The following is a 16126-nucleotide window of genomic DNA, read 5'->3' as shown; positions in this document are numbered from 1 at the left end:
GCCAGGAACTTCAGTGTAAAAGTGATCCTCCGTTGATGTAAGAGATTCTTGAAGAAGTGTTATTCCACAAAACATACTCCAGCCGCTAGGTGGAACCAACACAAAAAGAAACAAAAAAGGTGCCCAGCTTCCTCAGACAGTCAAGTATATGCTCAGTGAGTCAAGTTAACTTGGGGGCCACATGAGAAACACCAAATGGTTTACTCATGCTCAGGAATTCCAACAATTCCCGATTCTTGTAACCAACTGAGAGAATTTCATTTCCATCACAGTAATTGGTCGATGTATTACAGCAAGATCAAAAAGAAAACAGAACATTTCTATAGAATGTCGTTGTATGCTATAACAATAAGAATTGTTTTCACTGGAATAAAGGGACATAGCCAAACCAGTTAATCAGAAGGGGGCATCCACATACTTCAGACTGATCACATCATGATTTCAGTGATAGGAGTTCCTCAGCTCTGGTGCTGAAACTGGTCTGTGCATACCGAAATTTGAACCACTGCCCCCAGTGGTCGAATCTTGAAGTGTTGTTACCAGTTTCCAGGTGAAATGTCCACAGGGTGGCAATAAAAACTAGTTATATTTTTTGTTGTAAATGATGTAATACAGTCAACAGGAATGAATATTTAATGATCTCTGCTTCCTAACCCAAACCCCAATCCTAAACCTAACTGTCAGTGGAGTACAAATAAAATTTTAGGGCACAAATGCAGCCTCTGAATTAAGGCTGCATGATATATCGAATTTATCGAAATATTGCAAATGTACATATTGTATTATGCTATCACAGGGGCTTGCAATAACAGAAGGATTTTAATTCAGTAACATTCAAGGCTACGAAGAAAGCGGAGAATAGACTGGGCGCGTGATTGTCACTTGGTGTGTGTGTGTGCATGCAGTGTGAAATGGAGCGTGTCACAATTTGTGCATATGTAGCTGTAACGACAAGTGCTTTTGGACATAATGTTTCAAAATAAAAGTCCCACATTAAATTAACTCATTTTGAAATTAAGACTAACCTAATTTACAGTGTAAAAATAAATAGATTATTTTAGGATATCCCACAATATGGTGAAATCAATTTTATATTCATATGCTTTAAAAAACATAGCTAATGGTAAAACGTCCATTATGGAGGGAACGAGACGTTATGTCGATGTAGTGACACAAGGGGTCACTCTTGGGAGCCCGAAACACCTCTGGTCTTTGATAAATGGCCAATGAAAATTGGCGAGTGGTATTTGCATGCCACTCCCCCGGACATACAGGTATAAAAGGAGCTGGTATACAACCACTCATTCGGGTTTTATGCTGAGGAGCCGAGACAAGGTCCGGCCATTTCAGCGGATAGTTCAACATTGTGGCAGGAGGGACACAACGTCTCATTCCCTCCATCAGGGAATGGAGGTTACACAAGTAACCAGGACGTTCCCTATCTGTCACTCACTCGATGTTGTGTCAATGTAGTGACACTAGGGGTCCCTATACAGAACGCCGCAACTGGCTGAACTGTGTTACATGAACTGGCATTGTGTGATGGGCAGACCACTGTGTGCTTCGTAGCCAGCGCACCAGGCCGACACGTAACCTCCCCCAACATAGTTATGAGTGTCGAACGGCCCTTTGGGGACAAGTCAACTACCCAAAAGATAAACCCACTAACCCAGTCGTGGCCTCTTTTCCCCTTCTTTTTTCCACTCCCTAAAAAAGAAGGGGATTATCCGACTGGGCCGCCAGGTCTAGTCGGGGGGTGTCCCTCCCAAGGGGAGAACACCGCGGAGACCACACCTCGCCCAAAGAGAGGGGGGGATATTTAAGTGGGAAATACGTCACATGGTCTTGCCGACCATGTGGAGAGTCTCATGGTAGATCCTACCCAATGGGGGAGTAGTTGCTACAGACATGGAGACTGTGGCAGAGGGGAATCTGCCCAAGGAAGATGCAGTTTGCCAACAGGGAAACGAATTAGTGGAAGATATACATCGCATGGGGTTACCTTACAGGGAACCGCCACATGCGGAGCACCTACCCCAGAACAGGGCTCTTAGTTAGCATGTATACTGGGCCGGCAGTGAGTCTCTCCGAAAACTTGATTGCCACAGGGCTCAGAGGAAGTCAACCAGGGAACATAGTTTGTGAACACTACTGGGAATTAATGGCGCACGTCTTCAGCTCAGAGGAGGTGAAAGGCACTATGTGCAAGCGATACACCTGGCCGGCTATCCCGGGCTTATCCGCTTGTATTGTGTGCCACTACCTGGGACGAAACCGGTTCCACCCAGAGGTTGTAGAACCTTGCTTGTTGGGTGTTGCCCAGCCTGCTGCTCTGCAAATGTCTGTTAGAGAGGCACCCCTGGCCAGGGCCCAGGAGGCTGCTACACCCCTGGTAGAATGGGCTCGTAGCCCTACCGGGGGTGGCACGTCCTGGGTGTGATATGCCATAGCTATGGCGTCAATGAGCCAGTGGGTGATCCTCTGCTTGGAGACAGCGCTTCCTTTCCCCTGTGCTCCAAAGCAGACAAAGAGCCGCTCAGAGATCCTAAAGCTCTGCGTGCGATCCAAATAGATGCATAAAGTGCCAGACACAGTAACGTCAGGGCTGGGTCTGTCTCCTCCTGGGGCAGCGCTCACAGGTTCACCACCTGGTACCTAAAAGGGATCGTGGGAACCTTAGGCACATAGCCCGGTCGGGGTCTCAGGATCATGTGAGAGTAGCCCAGACCGAACTCCAGGCACGTTTCGCTGACAGAGAACGCTTGCAGGTCTCCTACCCTCTTGATGGAAGTAAGCGCAGTCAGGAGGGCAGTCTTCAAGGAGAGTGCCTTAAGCTCAGCTGACTGCAAAGGCTCAAAGGGTCTGGAGGGATTCAGCCTCCTGGCGCCTCTCAGGAACCTGATGATCAGGTCGTGCTTCCCTAAGGACTTACCGTCCACTGTGTCGTGGTGTGCTGCTATAGCAGCTATGTACACCTTCAAGGTGGAAGGGGACAGCCGCCCTTCCAACCTCTCCTGCAGGAAGGAAAGCACCGATCCGACTGTGCATCTCTGGGGGTCTTCCCATCGGGAAGAACACCACTTAGCGAACAGACTAACACAGACTCGTACAGACTCGTAGAGGGGGCCCTAGCCTGAGTGATCGTGTCTACCACCGCGGGTGGTAAATTGCTTAGGTCTTTCGCGTCCCATCCAGGGGCCAGACATGGAGATTCCAGAGGTCTAGTCGTGGGTGCCAGATGGTGCCCTGTCCCTGAGAAAGAAGGTCCTTCTTCAGGGGAATTCGCTGGGGGGGGGGCTGTCGCGAGGAGCGTGAGGTCCGAGAACCACGTCAGGGTGGGCCAGTAGGGTGCTACCAGGACTACCTGCTCCTTGTCCTCCCTGACCTTGCACAGAGTCTGTGCAAGTAGGCTCACTGGTGGAAACGCATATTTGCGTAGGCCAGGAGGCCAGCTGTGAGCCAGCACGTTTATGCCGAGAGGAGCCTCGGTCAGGGCGTACCAGAGCGGGCAATGGGAGGATTCTTGGGAGGCGAACAGGTCTACCTGTGCCTGTCTGAATCGACTCCAGATCAGCTGGGCCACCTGAGGGTGGAGTCTCCACTCTCCCCTTAGGGTAACCTGCCACGACAGCGCGTCCGCTGTAGTGTTGAGGTCGCCTGGGATGTGAGTGGCTCGCAGTGACTTGAAGTGCTGCTGACTCCAGAGGAGGAGACGGCAGGCGAGTTGTGACATACAACAAGAGCGCAGACTGCCTTGGCAGTTGACATATGCTACTGTTGCCGTGTTGTCTGTCCAAACTAACACGTGCTTGCCCTGGATCAATGGCCGGAACCTCCGCAGGGTGAGCAGAATTGTGAACAACTCGAGGCAGTTAATGTGCCAACGCAGTCGCAAACAGCGCCCCAGCCCGTTTTGGAGGCATCTGTTGTGACCACGACGCGCCTGGAGACCTGCTCTAGGGGAACACCTGCCCGTAGAAACGAGAGGTCAGTCCAAGGGCTGAAAAGACAGTGACAAACCAGCGTGATGACCACGCGATGTGTCCCGCGGCACCATGCCCATCTCGGGACTCGAGTCTGAAGCCAGTGCTCCAAACCGAGGAAAGAGATGCTCTGAACCAGGAGGAGCTTGCTCTTTTCCCAATTGGTGCGAGAGCACCAAGTCCCTGTGTGCACACTACATGTCCCGAGAGTGAGCTAGGATTAGCCAATCATTGAGATAGTTGAGAATGCGAATGCCCACTTCCCTTAACGGGGCAAGGGCTGCCTCAGCGACCTTCGTGAAGACGCGAGGGGACAAGGACAGGCCGAAAGGGAGGACCTTGTACTGATACGCCTGACCCTCGAATGCAAACCGTAGGAAGGGTCTGTGTCGAGGTAGAATCGAGACGTGAAAGTATGCGTCCTTCAGGTCTACCGCCGCAAACCAATCTTGATGCCGGACGCTCACCAGAATGCGTTTTTGCATCAGCATCTTGAACGGGAGTCTGTGTAAAGCCCGGTTCAGTACTCGCAGGTCCAAGATTGGCCGCAGCCCACCGCCTTTTTTCGGTACGATGAAGTAGGGGCTGTAAAACCCCCTCTTCATCTCGGCCGGAGGGACAGGTTCTATCGCACCCTTCCGTAGGAGGGTAGCAATCTACGTGCGCAAGGTAGCAGCGTTTTCGTCCTTCACCAAGGTGAAGTGGATACCGCTGAACTTGGGCGGACGCCTGGCAAACTGAATCGCATAGCCGAGTCGGACGGTTCGGACCAGCCATCGCAACGGATTGGAAAGCGCAAGCCATGCATCCAAGTTCTGCACAAGGGGGACCAAAGGGACAACGTCGTCGGATGTACCGGCAGGTGGGGCCTCGCGGTGGGGCAGAGCTCGAGGTGCCACACCATGTCGTGGCCATGCTGAGTCTAGGGACATCGAAGCACTTACCTGGCTCCATTTGTGACCACCCCAGGAGCAGCCTGGGATGGGGGAGGAAGAGGCCTGTCCTCGTAACCCATGGAGACTGTCACATCGGGGGTGGATGTGTGCCACAGCTGGGTGCGCAAGGGGGGAGACCGCCGCTGGAGCACCAATCCTGCAAGGAAAAACCTGTGGACGGTGGTCGTTATGATGACTGTGCACCTGGGTATGTGACCCAGGGAAGGAGGAAACCTCTCTTTTGCTGAACTGTTGGGTACCGCAGCCACTTGGGCATGCGGCGAAATCAAATTAAAGTCAACAAAAGATTCTACACCCGGCCCTCCACCGGGGGATGGAGTGGTCTTACTACCAGCTCCAATGCAGTGGGTTTCGTCAACCCTGGGTCACCCGTCTCAGGGGCGCTTTGATGACCTTCGTGGGTTCTTAGTGGTCGGCCGTGAGACGGGTGGCGTCTGCTTCCTGCGCTGGGCTCCACGCCGGGGCTGGGCCGAAGGGGCGGGCTGCGGTGGAGCCGGTGCAGTCACCGCAGGGGGACGCCCTTGGCGACGAGCAGACAGGGTGCGGGATCTTGAGCCGTGCTGGGGCAGGATATGCCGGATAGCCTCCATCTGTTGCTTCACTGTTGAAAACTGCTGAGCAAAGTCCTCGATGGTGTCGCCGAATAGGCCAGCCTGGGAGATGGGGGCAGCAAGGAACCGTGTATTGTCGACCAGGTTGAGCCAAAGGTGGCGCTCCTGGACCACTAATATGGACATTGTCCAACCGAGAGACTGCGCCATGACCTTCGTCGCTCGGAGAGCGAGGTCGGTCGCCGAGCGCAGTTCCTGCATCAAATCTGGGGTGGAACTACCCTCGTGCAGTTCTTTTAGTGCCTTTGCTTGGTGGACCTGCAGGAGAGCCATGGCAAGCAGGGCAGAGGCGGCTTGTCCAGCAGCGCTGTAGGCTTTGGCCATCGTGAACCTACAGGGCTTGGACGGGAGCTTTGGGCGTCCTCGCCAGGTGGCAGCGCTCTGCGGGTATAGGTCCACTGCGAGCGCCTTATCCACCAGGAGAATTGCCGTACAGCCCCTGGCCGCCCCGCCATCGAGGGTAGTGAGGGCGGGGGAACTGAGAAATCGGGAACGGGCAGTAAAAGGTGCCTCCCACGATTTTGTCAGCTCCTCATGCACTTCCGGGAAGAAAGGCACTGGAGCAGGGCGTGGCTGCTTTGAGCGGCGCTGCGAACCCAGGAACCAATCATCGAGCCGTGAGGGTTCAGGGGAGAGTGGAGGGTTCCACTCTAGCCCGACGCTCGCGGCCACCTGGGAAAGCATGTCCGTCATCTCTGCATCCGCCTGTGACTGGGCAATCGACCCCGAAGGGGGGAGCCCAGCTGAGGCTTCTGCATCCGACTGGACAAGCCCGCTCTCCGATGCTGCGCTCAAGAGCTCATCATCTTCGCGGGCTCCGAACAAGAGGTCGAACTTGCCGTGAGACGAGCCGGCAGACTCATCCGGAAGGCCGATCGGGGCAGACGAGCGTGCTGGGGAATGGGAGGTCCACGGGGGGATACCTGGCAGAGGCAATCCCTTTGGAGTCCCCAAATCGCCCCCAGTGCTAGCCGCGCTGGCCTCAAACCCGTAGGTAGAAGGACCAAGGCGGGGAGCCGCTGGGGTGCAACGTTGCCATGGATCTCGCAGTGAGAACATGAACCATCCACGAACGCTGCCTCCGTGTGGGTCGCGCCCAGACATGAAAGACAGCGATCGTGACCGTCTGAAGTTGAGAGGTAACGACCGCAACCAGGAATAACACACAATTGGAAAGGCATCTTTAAAAAGACACGTCTTTAAAAAGATGTTCTGTGTGTGCCACTCTTTTAGAGAAATATACTCTTTCAGGAAAATATACTCTCTTTTTTTTGCCAAAGCGCCCAGGGGCGTTCTCTGCAGTGCACCAGTGCAGAGGAGGGAGAAGCCGCTGAAATGCGCCTTTAGATCCAGCAGAGGTGAATGAACAGTCGTGAGAATTCAGCTCAATGAGCATGACCGTTCGGCTCCGAAGAGAAAATCTGAATGAGTGGTTGCATACCAGCTGCTTTTATACCCGTATGTCCGGGGGAGTGGCATGCAAATACCACTCGCCAATTTTCATTGGCCTTTTATCAAAGACCAGAGGTGTTTCGGGCTCCCAAAAGTGACCCCTAGTGTCACTACATCGACACAACCTCAAGTGAGTGACAGATAGGGAACTGTACATATTATACACAGTCTATATGTAATTTGGAACAAAAGACAACTGATCTCTGGAATAGATGGTCCTTTTTTATTCCAATAAACTTTAGTTTATTTGGGCGTTGGGGTTTCTGATTTTCCACGCACACCGATGATGTCATCATAGGGTTATCATATCACATATCTAATTTTCCAACAACTTATCGCATATCGCATTTTACCTTCATGTCATGCAGCCCTACTCTGAATAATGCTCATCATTGTTTTTGTAAATGCAATTTACTTTCTGGTTTCCATGGACCAGAAACCATGTCTTAGAAGTTGCTTGTGCGACAGTAATGCTACAGGGTCTACAAGGTTGAATTGATGCACGCTTGTCAGTAGTTCGGCAGAATGGGGTTGATTTCAAGGTACATGAACATTCGGAAGCTGCATGTCGATTTTCTGTTGCATGCATCATGTTGCATACTTCTGGCCATATAGTGTATAATACAAGATGTGAAAACCACCTTTTTTACTGCCATGTCTTCACTAGCCAGTTGTATCTTTATTATTTTTACGATTTCTTTTCCTGCGTTTCTCTTTTAGAATATATTCAGGCCAACTGGAAAGATGATGCCTTCTTTGGATATCAGTGCCTCAATGGCTGCAATCCTCTGTGCATCAGACAGATCAACAACCTACCACCTAACTTGTCTGTCACTTCAGAGATGCTCAGATCTTTTCTACCAAAGGGGTTATCCCTGGAGCAGGAGATGGAAGTGGGTGTGCATGTGCATGTGCAACTTGAAAGACATTTGGATTTGTCAGGTTGTAACACAATTGTAATTTTTTGTAACTTATATATACCACAGAGAGGACATATATATATTCTGGATTACGAGGTGCTGGATCAGTTGCCAGCTAATACTGTCAATGGAAAACAGACCTACTTGGCCGCTCCCTTATGTCTGCTGCATTACAATCAACATGGAGAGCTAAAGCCCATTGCCATCCAAGTATGGTTTTATAATTGCTCTCTATTGCATTTAGAATGGCTATGTAAGCACCAGTCTCTTTTTAGTTACATGCTGCTGACTTTTAGGAGAGTTTTCTGTGTAGAAGTTTGTTGTAACTGTTATATTACACTCTTTATGCATATGTTATTACAGTTTTAGTGAGTATGGCCTCATAATAAATTAGTCCATGAGCTGAAACCAATGACCTGAAATCTGCTTATTTCAGCTTCAACAGGTTCCTGGTCCACAGAATCCTGTGTTCTTGCCCTCTGATCCTGCACCTGATTGGTTGTTAGCAAAGATGTGGGTGCGTAATTCAGACTTCCAGATCCATCAGCTACTTTCTCACTTTCTGCGCACTCATCTTTTTGGAGAGGTGTGCTGCACTGCAACGCTCAGACAACTGCCGGAGATTCATCCTCTGCACCAGGTACAAACAGAAAAACATCAAGCCATGTCGCAAACAAAGAACATTCTTCTCTAGAGAGTTCATTGATTTGAGATTTGAGGCTTGAACAGAATATGGGAGACTAGGGCTAGCTGACACATAGGAAAGTTGTCACAAGTGCTTTATCTCAGTAATTATAAAGTCCAAAACAGTCCAATTACACAAATGTGTGTTTTCTTAATAGCAGTGGTTTTGTAGGTTGGTTTCAAACTCCTACTTCAGAACTGTCTGTTAGAATAATTTAGTTAATTCTATCCTCCAAAACACCTAAAATTCCTATTTAAAATTTCAATATCATCATATTTTTGCTATAACTGTTGTGTAAATAAGTGAACACAATAAAAACTACTGTAACATAAATTTAGGAAAGAGTCAACTATAATGAAGGTTGAAATGTTTTCTACAATCTACAATATTTGTCATAAAGTTTAGGTCAGGGATAGTTGATAATTTTTTGGGGGGAAATACATGTATACATTGTACACGTTTTAAATGAAAAAGGTAACATACAAAATGATCAACTCACTGTTTAATAAATGTAGCTATTAATAAATATATAAATATTTAAAAAAAATTATATATATATAGATAGATAGATAGATAGATAGATAGATAGATATAGATATATATAGATAGATAGGTAGATATATATATATATATATATAATTTTTGTTAAAGATTTATATATTTATTAATAGCTACATTTATTAAACAGTGAGTTGATCATTTTGTATGTTACCTTTTTCATTTTTGCTGTTTCATAAATTGTTTTGTGTTTAAGATAAAGTCAAACTTTTTAAAACTGTGTTTAAAAATATAGCTGGAAACCTGATAGACAATTTATGGATTATATATTTTTTTCTGGCAATAATAGTAAAACAAATCAAAGCTTTTTTGAAGCCAAAACTTTAAGGTAAATACCTAAACATAAATTGACTATCAAAAAGAAATCTATACTGTGAGTACAAAGTGTGACAACAAGACCTAGTCTCCCCTTTATGAGTAATTTCCATTTGCCACGAGACTTGAAGTTTTGTATTCACTGGCTGAATGAATTAATTTGGCCTTTGTTTTTTCAGCTCCTGATGCCCCACATCCGAAGCACACTTCAGATTAACATTCAGGCTAGAGCTACTCTTCTGGCCAAAAATGGTGTTTTTGACAAGGTTGGTAAGCTAACTGCCTGAATGTCTGTAAAGGAAGCTGTCACATCTATATGTGCTTTGTTCTTGTTTTCATGTCTTTTTTTTTTTTTTAATGTTTAGTTCCTGTTCGGGTCATGTGGTTCCATGTCATGTTATTTCCTGTTTCCATGTCAAGTCATGTGATCATCCTGTTTCCATCCATGTTCATGTGTCTTGTTTTCATTGGTTTATTGTCTTGTTAACTCGTTATCAGTTCTAGTTTGTCACTGGTTTAAGTTTATTAGTCTTGTTATCTTGTTCATAGTTCTGTCTGTTCATTTGTTGTCTTGTTAACCTTGTCCATGTATTTATACCCACATGTTTGCCATGGTCCTTGGTCAGGTATTGTGTTAATGTAACGTTGTTTGGTAGTCAAGCCAGTTTATGTTTTGTTCACGTTTGTAGTATGGGTTTTTGGATTTCACGATTGTTAATAAAACTGCACTTGGGTTCATCACACGTCATTGTCTCTTTGTTTACCTTGTTGCAGCCAACGTTACAGAAGTAGGGTTATAGAGCTTTTTTATTTATTTAATTTTTTATTGCGAGCAAGTTTAAATTAACTTTTATTCCGGTTTGTCTGTAGTCTATAGCCTGTGGTCTGGAGGCAATACCGCTGCTGTTTGCTCGAGCAATACAACATCTACGCTACAGCTCAATGTGTGTGCCAGACGACCTTAGAGAGCGAGGACTTGATACACTGCCCATCTGCTATTACGCACAAGATGCTCTCAGGGTGTGGGATGTACTACACAGGTATATTAAGAAGGTTGATAATGGGGTTGAATCAGTATCTGTCTTACCCATCATTAAAGGGATGATGAAATGAACACTCTCTCATTAGTTATTCACCCTCATGCCATCCCAAATGTGTTTGACTTTCTTTCTTCTGTAGAACACAAACAAAAGAATATCTCAGCTCTATTGGTCCATACAATGCAAGTGAATGGGTACCAACCTTTTGAAGCTCCAGAAAACACATAAATGTAGCATAAAAGTAATCCATAAGACTCCAGTTGTTAAATCCATATCTTCAGAAGCGATATTATAGGTGTGTGGGTGAGAAACAAATCAATATTGAAGTCCTTTTTTACTATAAATTCACCTCCCTGCCCAGTAGGTGGCAATATACACAAAGAATGTGAATTGCCAAAAACTAAAGAAGAATGTGAAAGTGAAAGTGGAGATTGATAGTAAAAAGGGACTTAAATATTGATCTGTTTCTCACACACACATATATTGTTTATGAAGACATGGATTTAACCACTGGAGTCATATGGATTACTTTTATGCTGCCTTTAGATGCTTTTTGGACCTTTAAAATTTTGGTACCCATTCACTTGCGTTATAAGAATGAGATATTCCTCTAAAAAAAATTTTTTTTTTTCAACAGAAGAAAGAAAGCCATACACAACTTGGATGGCATGAGGATAAGTAACTGATGAGAGAATTTTCATTTTGGGGTGAACTAACCCTTTAATGTGATAATGAAGTGGTTTGTGTTTGCCATACAGGTTTGTTGCTGGCTGGATTAGATTGTATTACTGTAATGATGAGGACGTCCAACAGGACTGTGAGCTGCAGAACTGGATTAGAGAAATCTTCATGGAGGGATTCCTCGGCCTCACTCATATAGGTTCAACACCCCACCCTAAAACACACTTTTTAGAGAGCTCTACCATACTCTGCATATTTTGTGCATACTATACCTAAAAATTCTAGGAGTATGAGTTCAGATGTACTATAACAGTCAGGGGCATCATGCACCTATTTATTTATTTTTTTATATATTTTTTTGAGGGGTCACCGTGTCAATCCTGGCTCACTTTTCAGAGTACTTTTATAGGAATAGTTCCCCAAACATTTAAATGATCTCATCATTTACTTATATGCCATCCCAGATGTGAATGAATTTCTTTCTTCTGCTGAACACAGACTAAGATTTTTAGAAGAATAATTCAGCTCTGTTGGTCCATACAATGCAAGTGAATGGTGTGAATTTTTTGGTGAAATACCAAAATTTCTAAGTTCCAATAAGCACATAAAGGCAGCAGAAAACTAAACCATATGCCTCCAGTGGTAAAAATCAGTTTCTTCTGAAGCTATCGAGTTGGTTTTGGGTGAGAACAGACCAAAACATAACTCCTTTTTCACTGTACATCTTGCCATTGCAGTCTTTAGGCACGATCATGATTCCAAGCTCGATTACACTTCCTAGTGCTTGACGCATGTGCAGAGTGCTAGAAAGTGTAATTTAACTTGAAATTATGATCACCAAGAAGACTGCTGAGGTCATGTTATATTTTGGTCTTTTCTCACCCAAAATCGATTGGATCTATTCTGCCTTAATGTGCTTATTGGAGCTTCAAAATGTTGGTCACCATTCACTTGCGTTGTATGGACCAATAGAAATTAGATATTCTTCTATAAATCTTTGTTTGGGTTTTGTAGAAGACATTTCTAATTGGAAAACTGGTTCAAACTTTTTTATTTTTTAAAACAAGCAAAATTGAAACTTAATTTGAGGCCATGGATCACCATGCATATTGGTTGCTTGGAAAAAAAACAGGTTCGACATTTTGATAACTCTTTTTGTGCTCTGAGGGAAAAAAAGTCGAATACGAATTTCAAGCTACATGAGGGTGGGTAGATTTTCAGTTTAAAGCAAATTATATATGTCAGGTAAAACTCAATTGGACTTACCAAATTAAGGTCACATCCACACTTAGGCCACGTTTTTAGGTTCCTAACTTTATCTTTTTCCAAAGTATGCGGTTGTGGAGAGCGTTTTCAAAAGTGTCAATTTTCGGTGGAGGAAAACGTATTCCAGTGTGAATGAGAGGAGTAAACATTAAAATCAAATGGATTAGTGTGGATGTTCATCAGAACCCATCTATACAGAGATGTCAAATCAAATCAAATAATAATAAAAAAAAAACTTCCTTATATTTTCCAGGAATTCCACAGGCTTTTCAGACCACATCTGAAATGTGCAAGTTTGTCACCATGATGATCTTCTCCTGCTCAGCACTTCATGCAGCTGTGAACTTCTCTCAGGCATGTGAGGTTTTTAATAAATGGACTGAGCCCTTTATTAAAACAAGGTGTGCTGAGCACTCAGGGATGGCATATAATGCCCACCTAGCTAATTTACAGACTGGCAAATCAGCATCATTATGACAAAGGCTATAGTCCATTTCATTCAAATTCACTAAATGTGAAGTAACGTGTTCCCTCTTTCCTCCTCTTTAACTCGCCTCCATATTTAGCTTGATTACAACCTTTGGTTACCAAACAGTCCAGCAGCCATGCTACGCCCCCCTCCTCAGACAAAAGGCTCAGTGTCTGAGCAAGAGCTTCTCTCCTTTCTTCCAGAGGTGAATTCCACTTGCCATGTCATTAGTGTCTTGTCCCTGCTGTCAAAGCCTGCCACTGACTATGTGAGTATTAACTGACAGTACACTGTAGATATGCTGATGTCTAGTTTGACATTGTCATTAATTTTATAGCACATCATGCAATTTAACTATTTGGATTTGTCATTTAGATGGATGGTACTGTAGAATGCTCTTGTGATTCTCATTTAGATATTAATTTATCTTTAGGTGCCCTTGTGCCATTATGGTGAATGGTACTTCCACTGCGATGCAACTCTCAGGCTTGTGGAGGGGGTACAGAAAGAGCTGAGGATGATAACAAAAGATATCACAGAAAGGAATAGCAAGTTGGTGTTGCCTTACCCTTACCTGGCCCCAGATCGCATTGAGAACAGTGTGACTATCTGAGTTCAATAATTAAAGCACTTTTCTTTCTTCTTTAAAGGCAGTTTCATTTAAGAAATGTTTTTCTGCATTTCATGACAATCATGAGTTTGAAAAGTCAGTGTAACCTGGGCTTAATGATTCATCTAATTTTCAGCTATACTTAAATTTAGAGCTTGAAGCTTTGTGTTTCTTAAATGATTGAAGATTGAAACTGGTTTTATAGTTCTGTACACTGTAACTACAATTACGTTCCTATCGTGCTACAAATAAATGCATCATTTAGTTTCCAAAGAAAACACATATAACAAAAAATGTACTAATAAAATCCAAAAAGGAAGTTTGATCTGGTCTATCATTTTTTACCTCTTTGAAAAATGTAAGAAAATATGCCTTTATTGTCACTACCTAATGATAAAGTTTTCAGATATTTCTAGACTACGAAGACAAGTGTCAGAAATTAACTTTACCATTACGGGGCAATATTTGGACTTGATTCTTGGGGGCATTTTTACCATAATGATAGCATTTTGTTTTTGTAACTATATCAAAATACTAAAATACTTAAATTAAACCAGTTCATTAACAAGAGATAAAAATGCTTAACTTGGCCTAGAATAGAACATTAAGACCCATTTTACAAATAAAAAAACAGAGGAATTAATTATCAGGACATGTTAACTTCTGACTGGAGGCAAAAAGGACGTTAGGAATGTTCAGGAAACCTGTTTCAAAGCAGTAATTTGCTATTTCGTTTGGTGCTGCTAGTGGCATAAAAATCCTGCATACAGCAATTGGTCGCATGTGACTTGCAAAGATACTACCACTTGAACAGTTGCGTTGACACCTTAGAATATGCCTCATGATAAAAAAGGTCAGGTTTTGTACAAAACTATGGATAACATTGTATGGTCTACCCCATGTAATAACATATATGACACGTGAATGTGTTTTGCGTTTTATCATTCATTAAAATTTCTTAAGATTGATTTTTGAAAGTCGAGCATGTTCGCTTTGTACGCTTTTTCCACACATGCATGTATCATATATTTTTTGTTTTCAATCGGTCCTAATTAAAATCCTAAGACAAGTCCCCTATGAGTAAGTTTATGCAATCAAATTGTAATTGTAACATTTAATGCATTTCAGCGACAGATTTAACCCGATGAGAAAAGTGGTCATTGTTGTTGATACTGCAGGGCGCCATCGCCATTAACCAGTAAGGTGAGCTGTTTTTATTTGCTTTTTTAATTAGGCCTAATAAAAGATGAGCTGATTTGTATCAACATTGGACTAACTCATATTAGACCAGTTGTAAATCTGCTGCACATGTCCAGCTGATAAGTAAGTTTTTCGTAAGTTTCAAGTATTTCCTCACACTTATTTACAAGCTGATTTAGAGGTCTTAGTTCTTACTGTTGTGCTCTTTCAAAAGCCGCTATTTTACATTTGACTACAATAATTACTCTGCATGACCATTCCACAAACTTTGTTCACCCTAAAGGCTATTGTGTTTCAACTACATGATTATTACTGCTTTATAAAACAGAATTGCTCTCAGTTTCATTGTTTTCTAAGCACCGGACCACTAGGTGGCGCACTAGTGCAACTAATCCATAAAAGGCGTAATAAGCTGTAACAACGGCAATTTTATTCATTCTAAAATGTCATCATAAACGTATCATATTATTATGTAATAATGTTTTGATGTTGTTGCTAATAATATGGTTCTGAAATAGTGTTGTTCTTTCACAGTAATAAAAATTACAGAGGATGTTCATGTAAAGCAGTGCTTTGTACATTTTAGTGAACCTAGTTCATGAGACATCTTGACTAGAAAAGTCAGCCAGAGTACAACATAATGGATTTTCCTCATTTGTACAATGATAAGTATGCCCTATGGTCATTCCTCCTGTGTGAACTCTAAAAAAAAAAAAAAGTGAGTCTGATATATTCCCAAGTATTTCTTTAGCATTGTTAACTGGAAAAAGGTTCATATGACAAACAGTCACAAAAGCTTCATAATGGAATCAGAACACCACTGTTTCCTGTCAAGTTATTTGAACAATACAGGGATTTTATTAGAGAGTTGGGATCTTGTGCTCACAATACTCTGATATGTGAGCACCAGTTCTCTAGCATAGCGAACAATGGTCGTGCATTTGGCAAATTTACCAAATTCAAGGATAATTGCTTACACGGCAGCTTTGCCATGTTTCGATAAATATCTTATTAACTTCTTAGACCTTCCAGTTTTCAATTAACTAAACATTAAACATTTTCAAAGGACTATTTGGTGATTTACTTGTGGTTTATATTCCAGCCAAACCAAAAACCCACCAAAAACTCCCCAAGTCACTCCTCGTTAGTATAGTGGTAAGTATCCCCAAATACTTAGCACTACACTAACGAGGAGCTCTATAGTCTTGTGCAGCTGATAATGGCTGAAATGGATACACCTCAATGGAGAAGTAACTACATTTTTTAGAGTTTAGTTTTAAAACTCAAAGCTTTTAAAGTGTTAAAAGATTTAAAAAACAATGGATTCTAATTTAGAGGACCAGTCTATTTTAACTAAAGCCACTTACCTGGAACTCCTAA

The 16126-nt window shown here is 43.6% G+C and overlaps 1 protein-coding gene across 1 annotated transcript in view; it reads left to right on the top strand.

Moving 5' to 3' along the window:
• LOC127429034 (hydroperoxide isomerase ALOXE3-like) overlaps positions 1-15093 on the top strand; it is a 29520-nt gene extending 14427 nt beyond the window's left edge. Inside the window, exons 7-15 of the mRNA XM_051677774.1 lie at positions 7723-7895; positions 7989-8132; positions 8359-8562; positions 9660-9746; positions 10351-10520; positions 11279-11400; positions 12721-12821; positions 13034-13204; positions 13370-15093. Of these exons, the coding sequence (XP_051533734.1) occupies positions 7723-7895; positions 7989-8132; positions 8359-8562; positions 9660-9746; positions 10351-10520; positions 11279-11400; positions 12721-12821; positions 13034-13204; positions 13370-13549 (1352 nt within the window). The 3' untranslated portion in view covers positions 13550-15093. The remainder of the gene's footprint in view (positions 1-7722; positions 7896-7988; positions 8133-8358; positions 8563-9659; positions 9747-10350; positions 10521-11278; positions 11401-12720; positions 12822-13033; positions 13205-13369) is intronic.
• Positions 15094-16126: the final 1033 nt, after the last annotated feature.

Source organism: Myxocyprinus asiaticus, chromosome 38, assembly GCF_019703515.2.
Source record: "Myxocyprinus asiaticus isolate MX2 ecotype Aquarium Trade chromosome 38, UBuf_Myxa_2, whole genome shotgun sequence".
In the NCBI taxonomy this organism is placed as follows: Eukaryota; Metazoa; Chordata; class Actinopteri; order Cypriniformes; family Catostomidae; genus Myxocyprinus; species Myxocyprinus asiaticus.
Note: the sequence above shows the minus strand (reverse complement) of the source record. Positions and strands in the feature narration are given on the sequence as shown.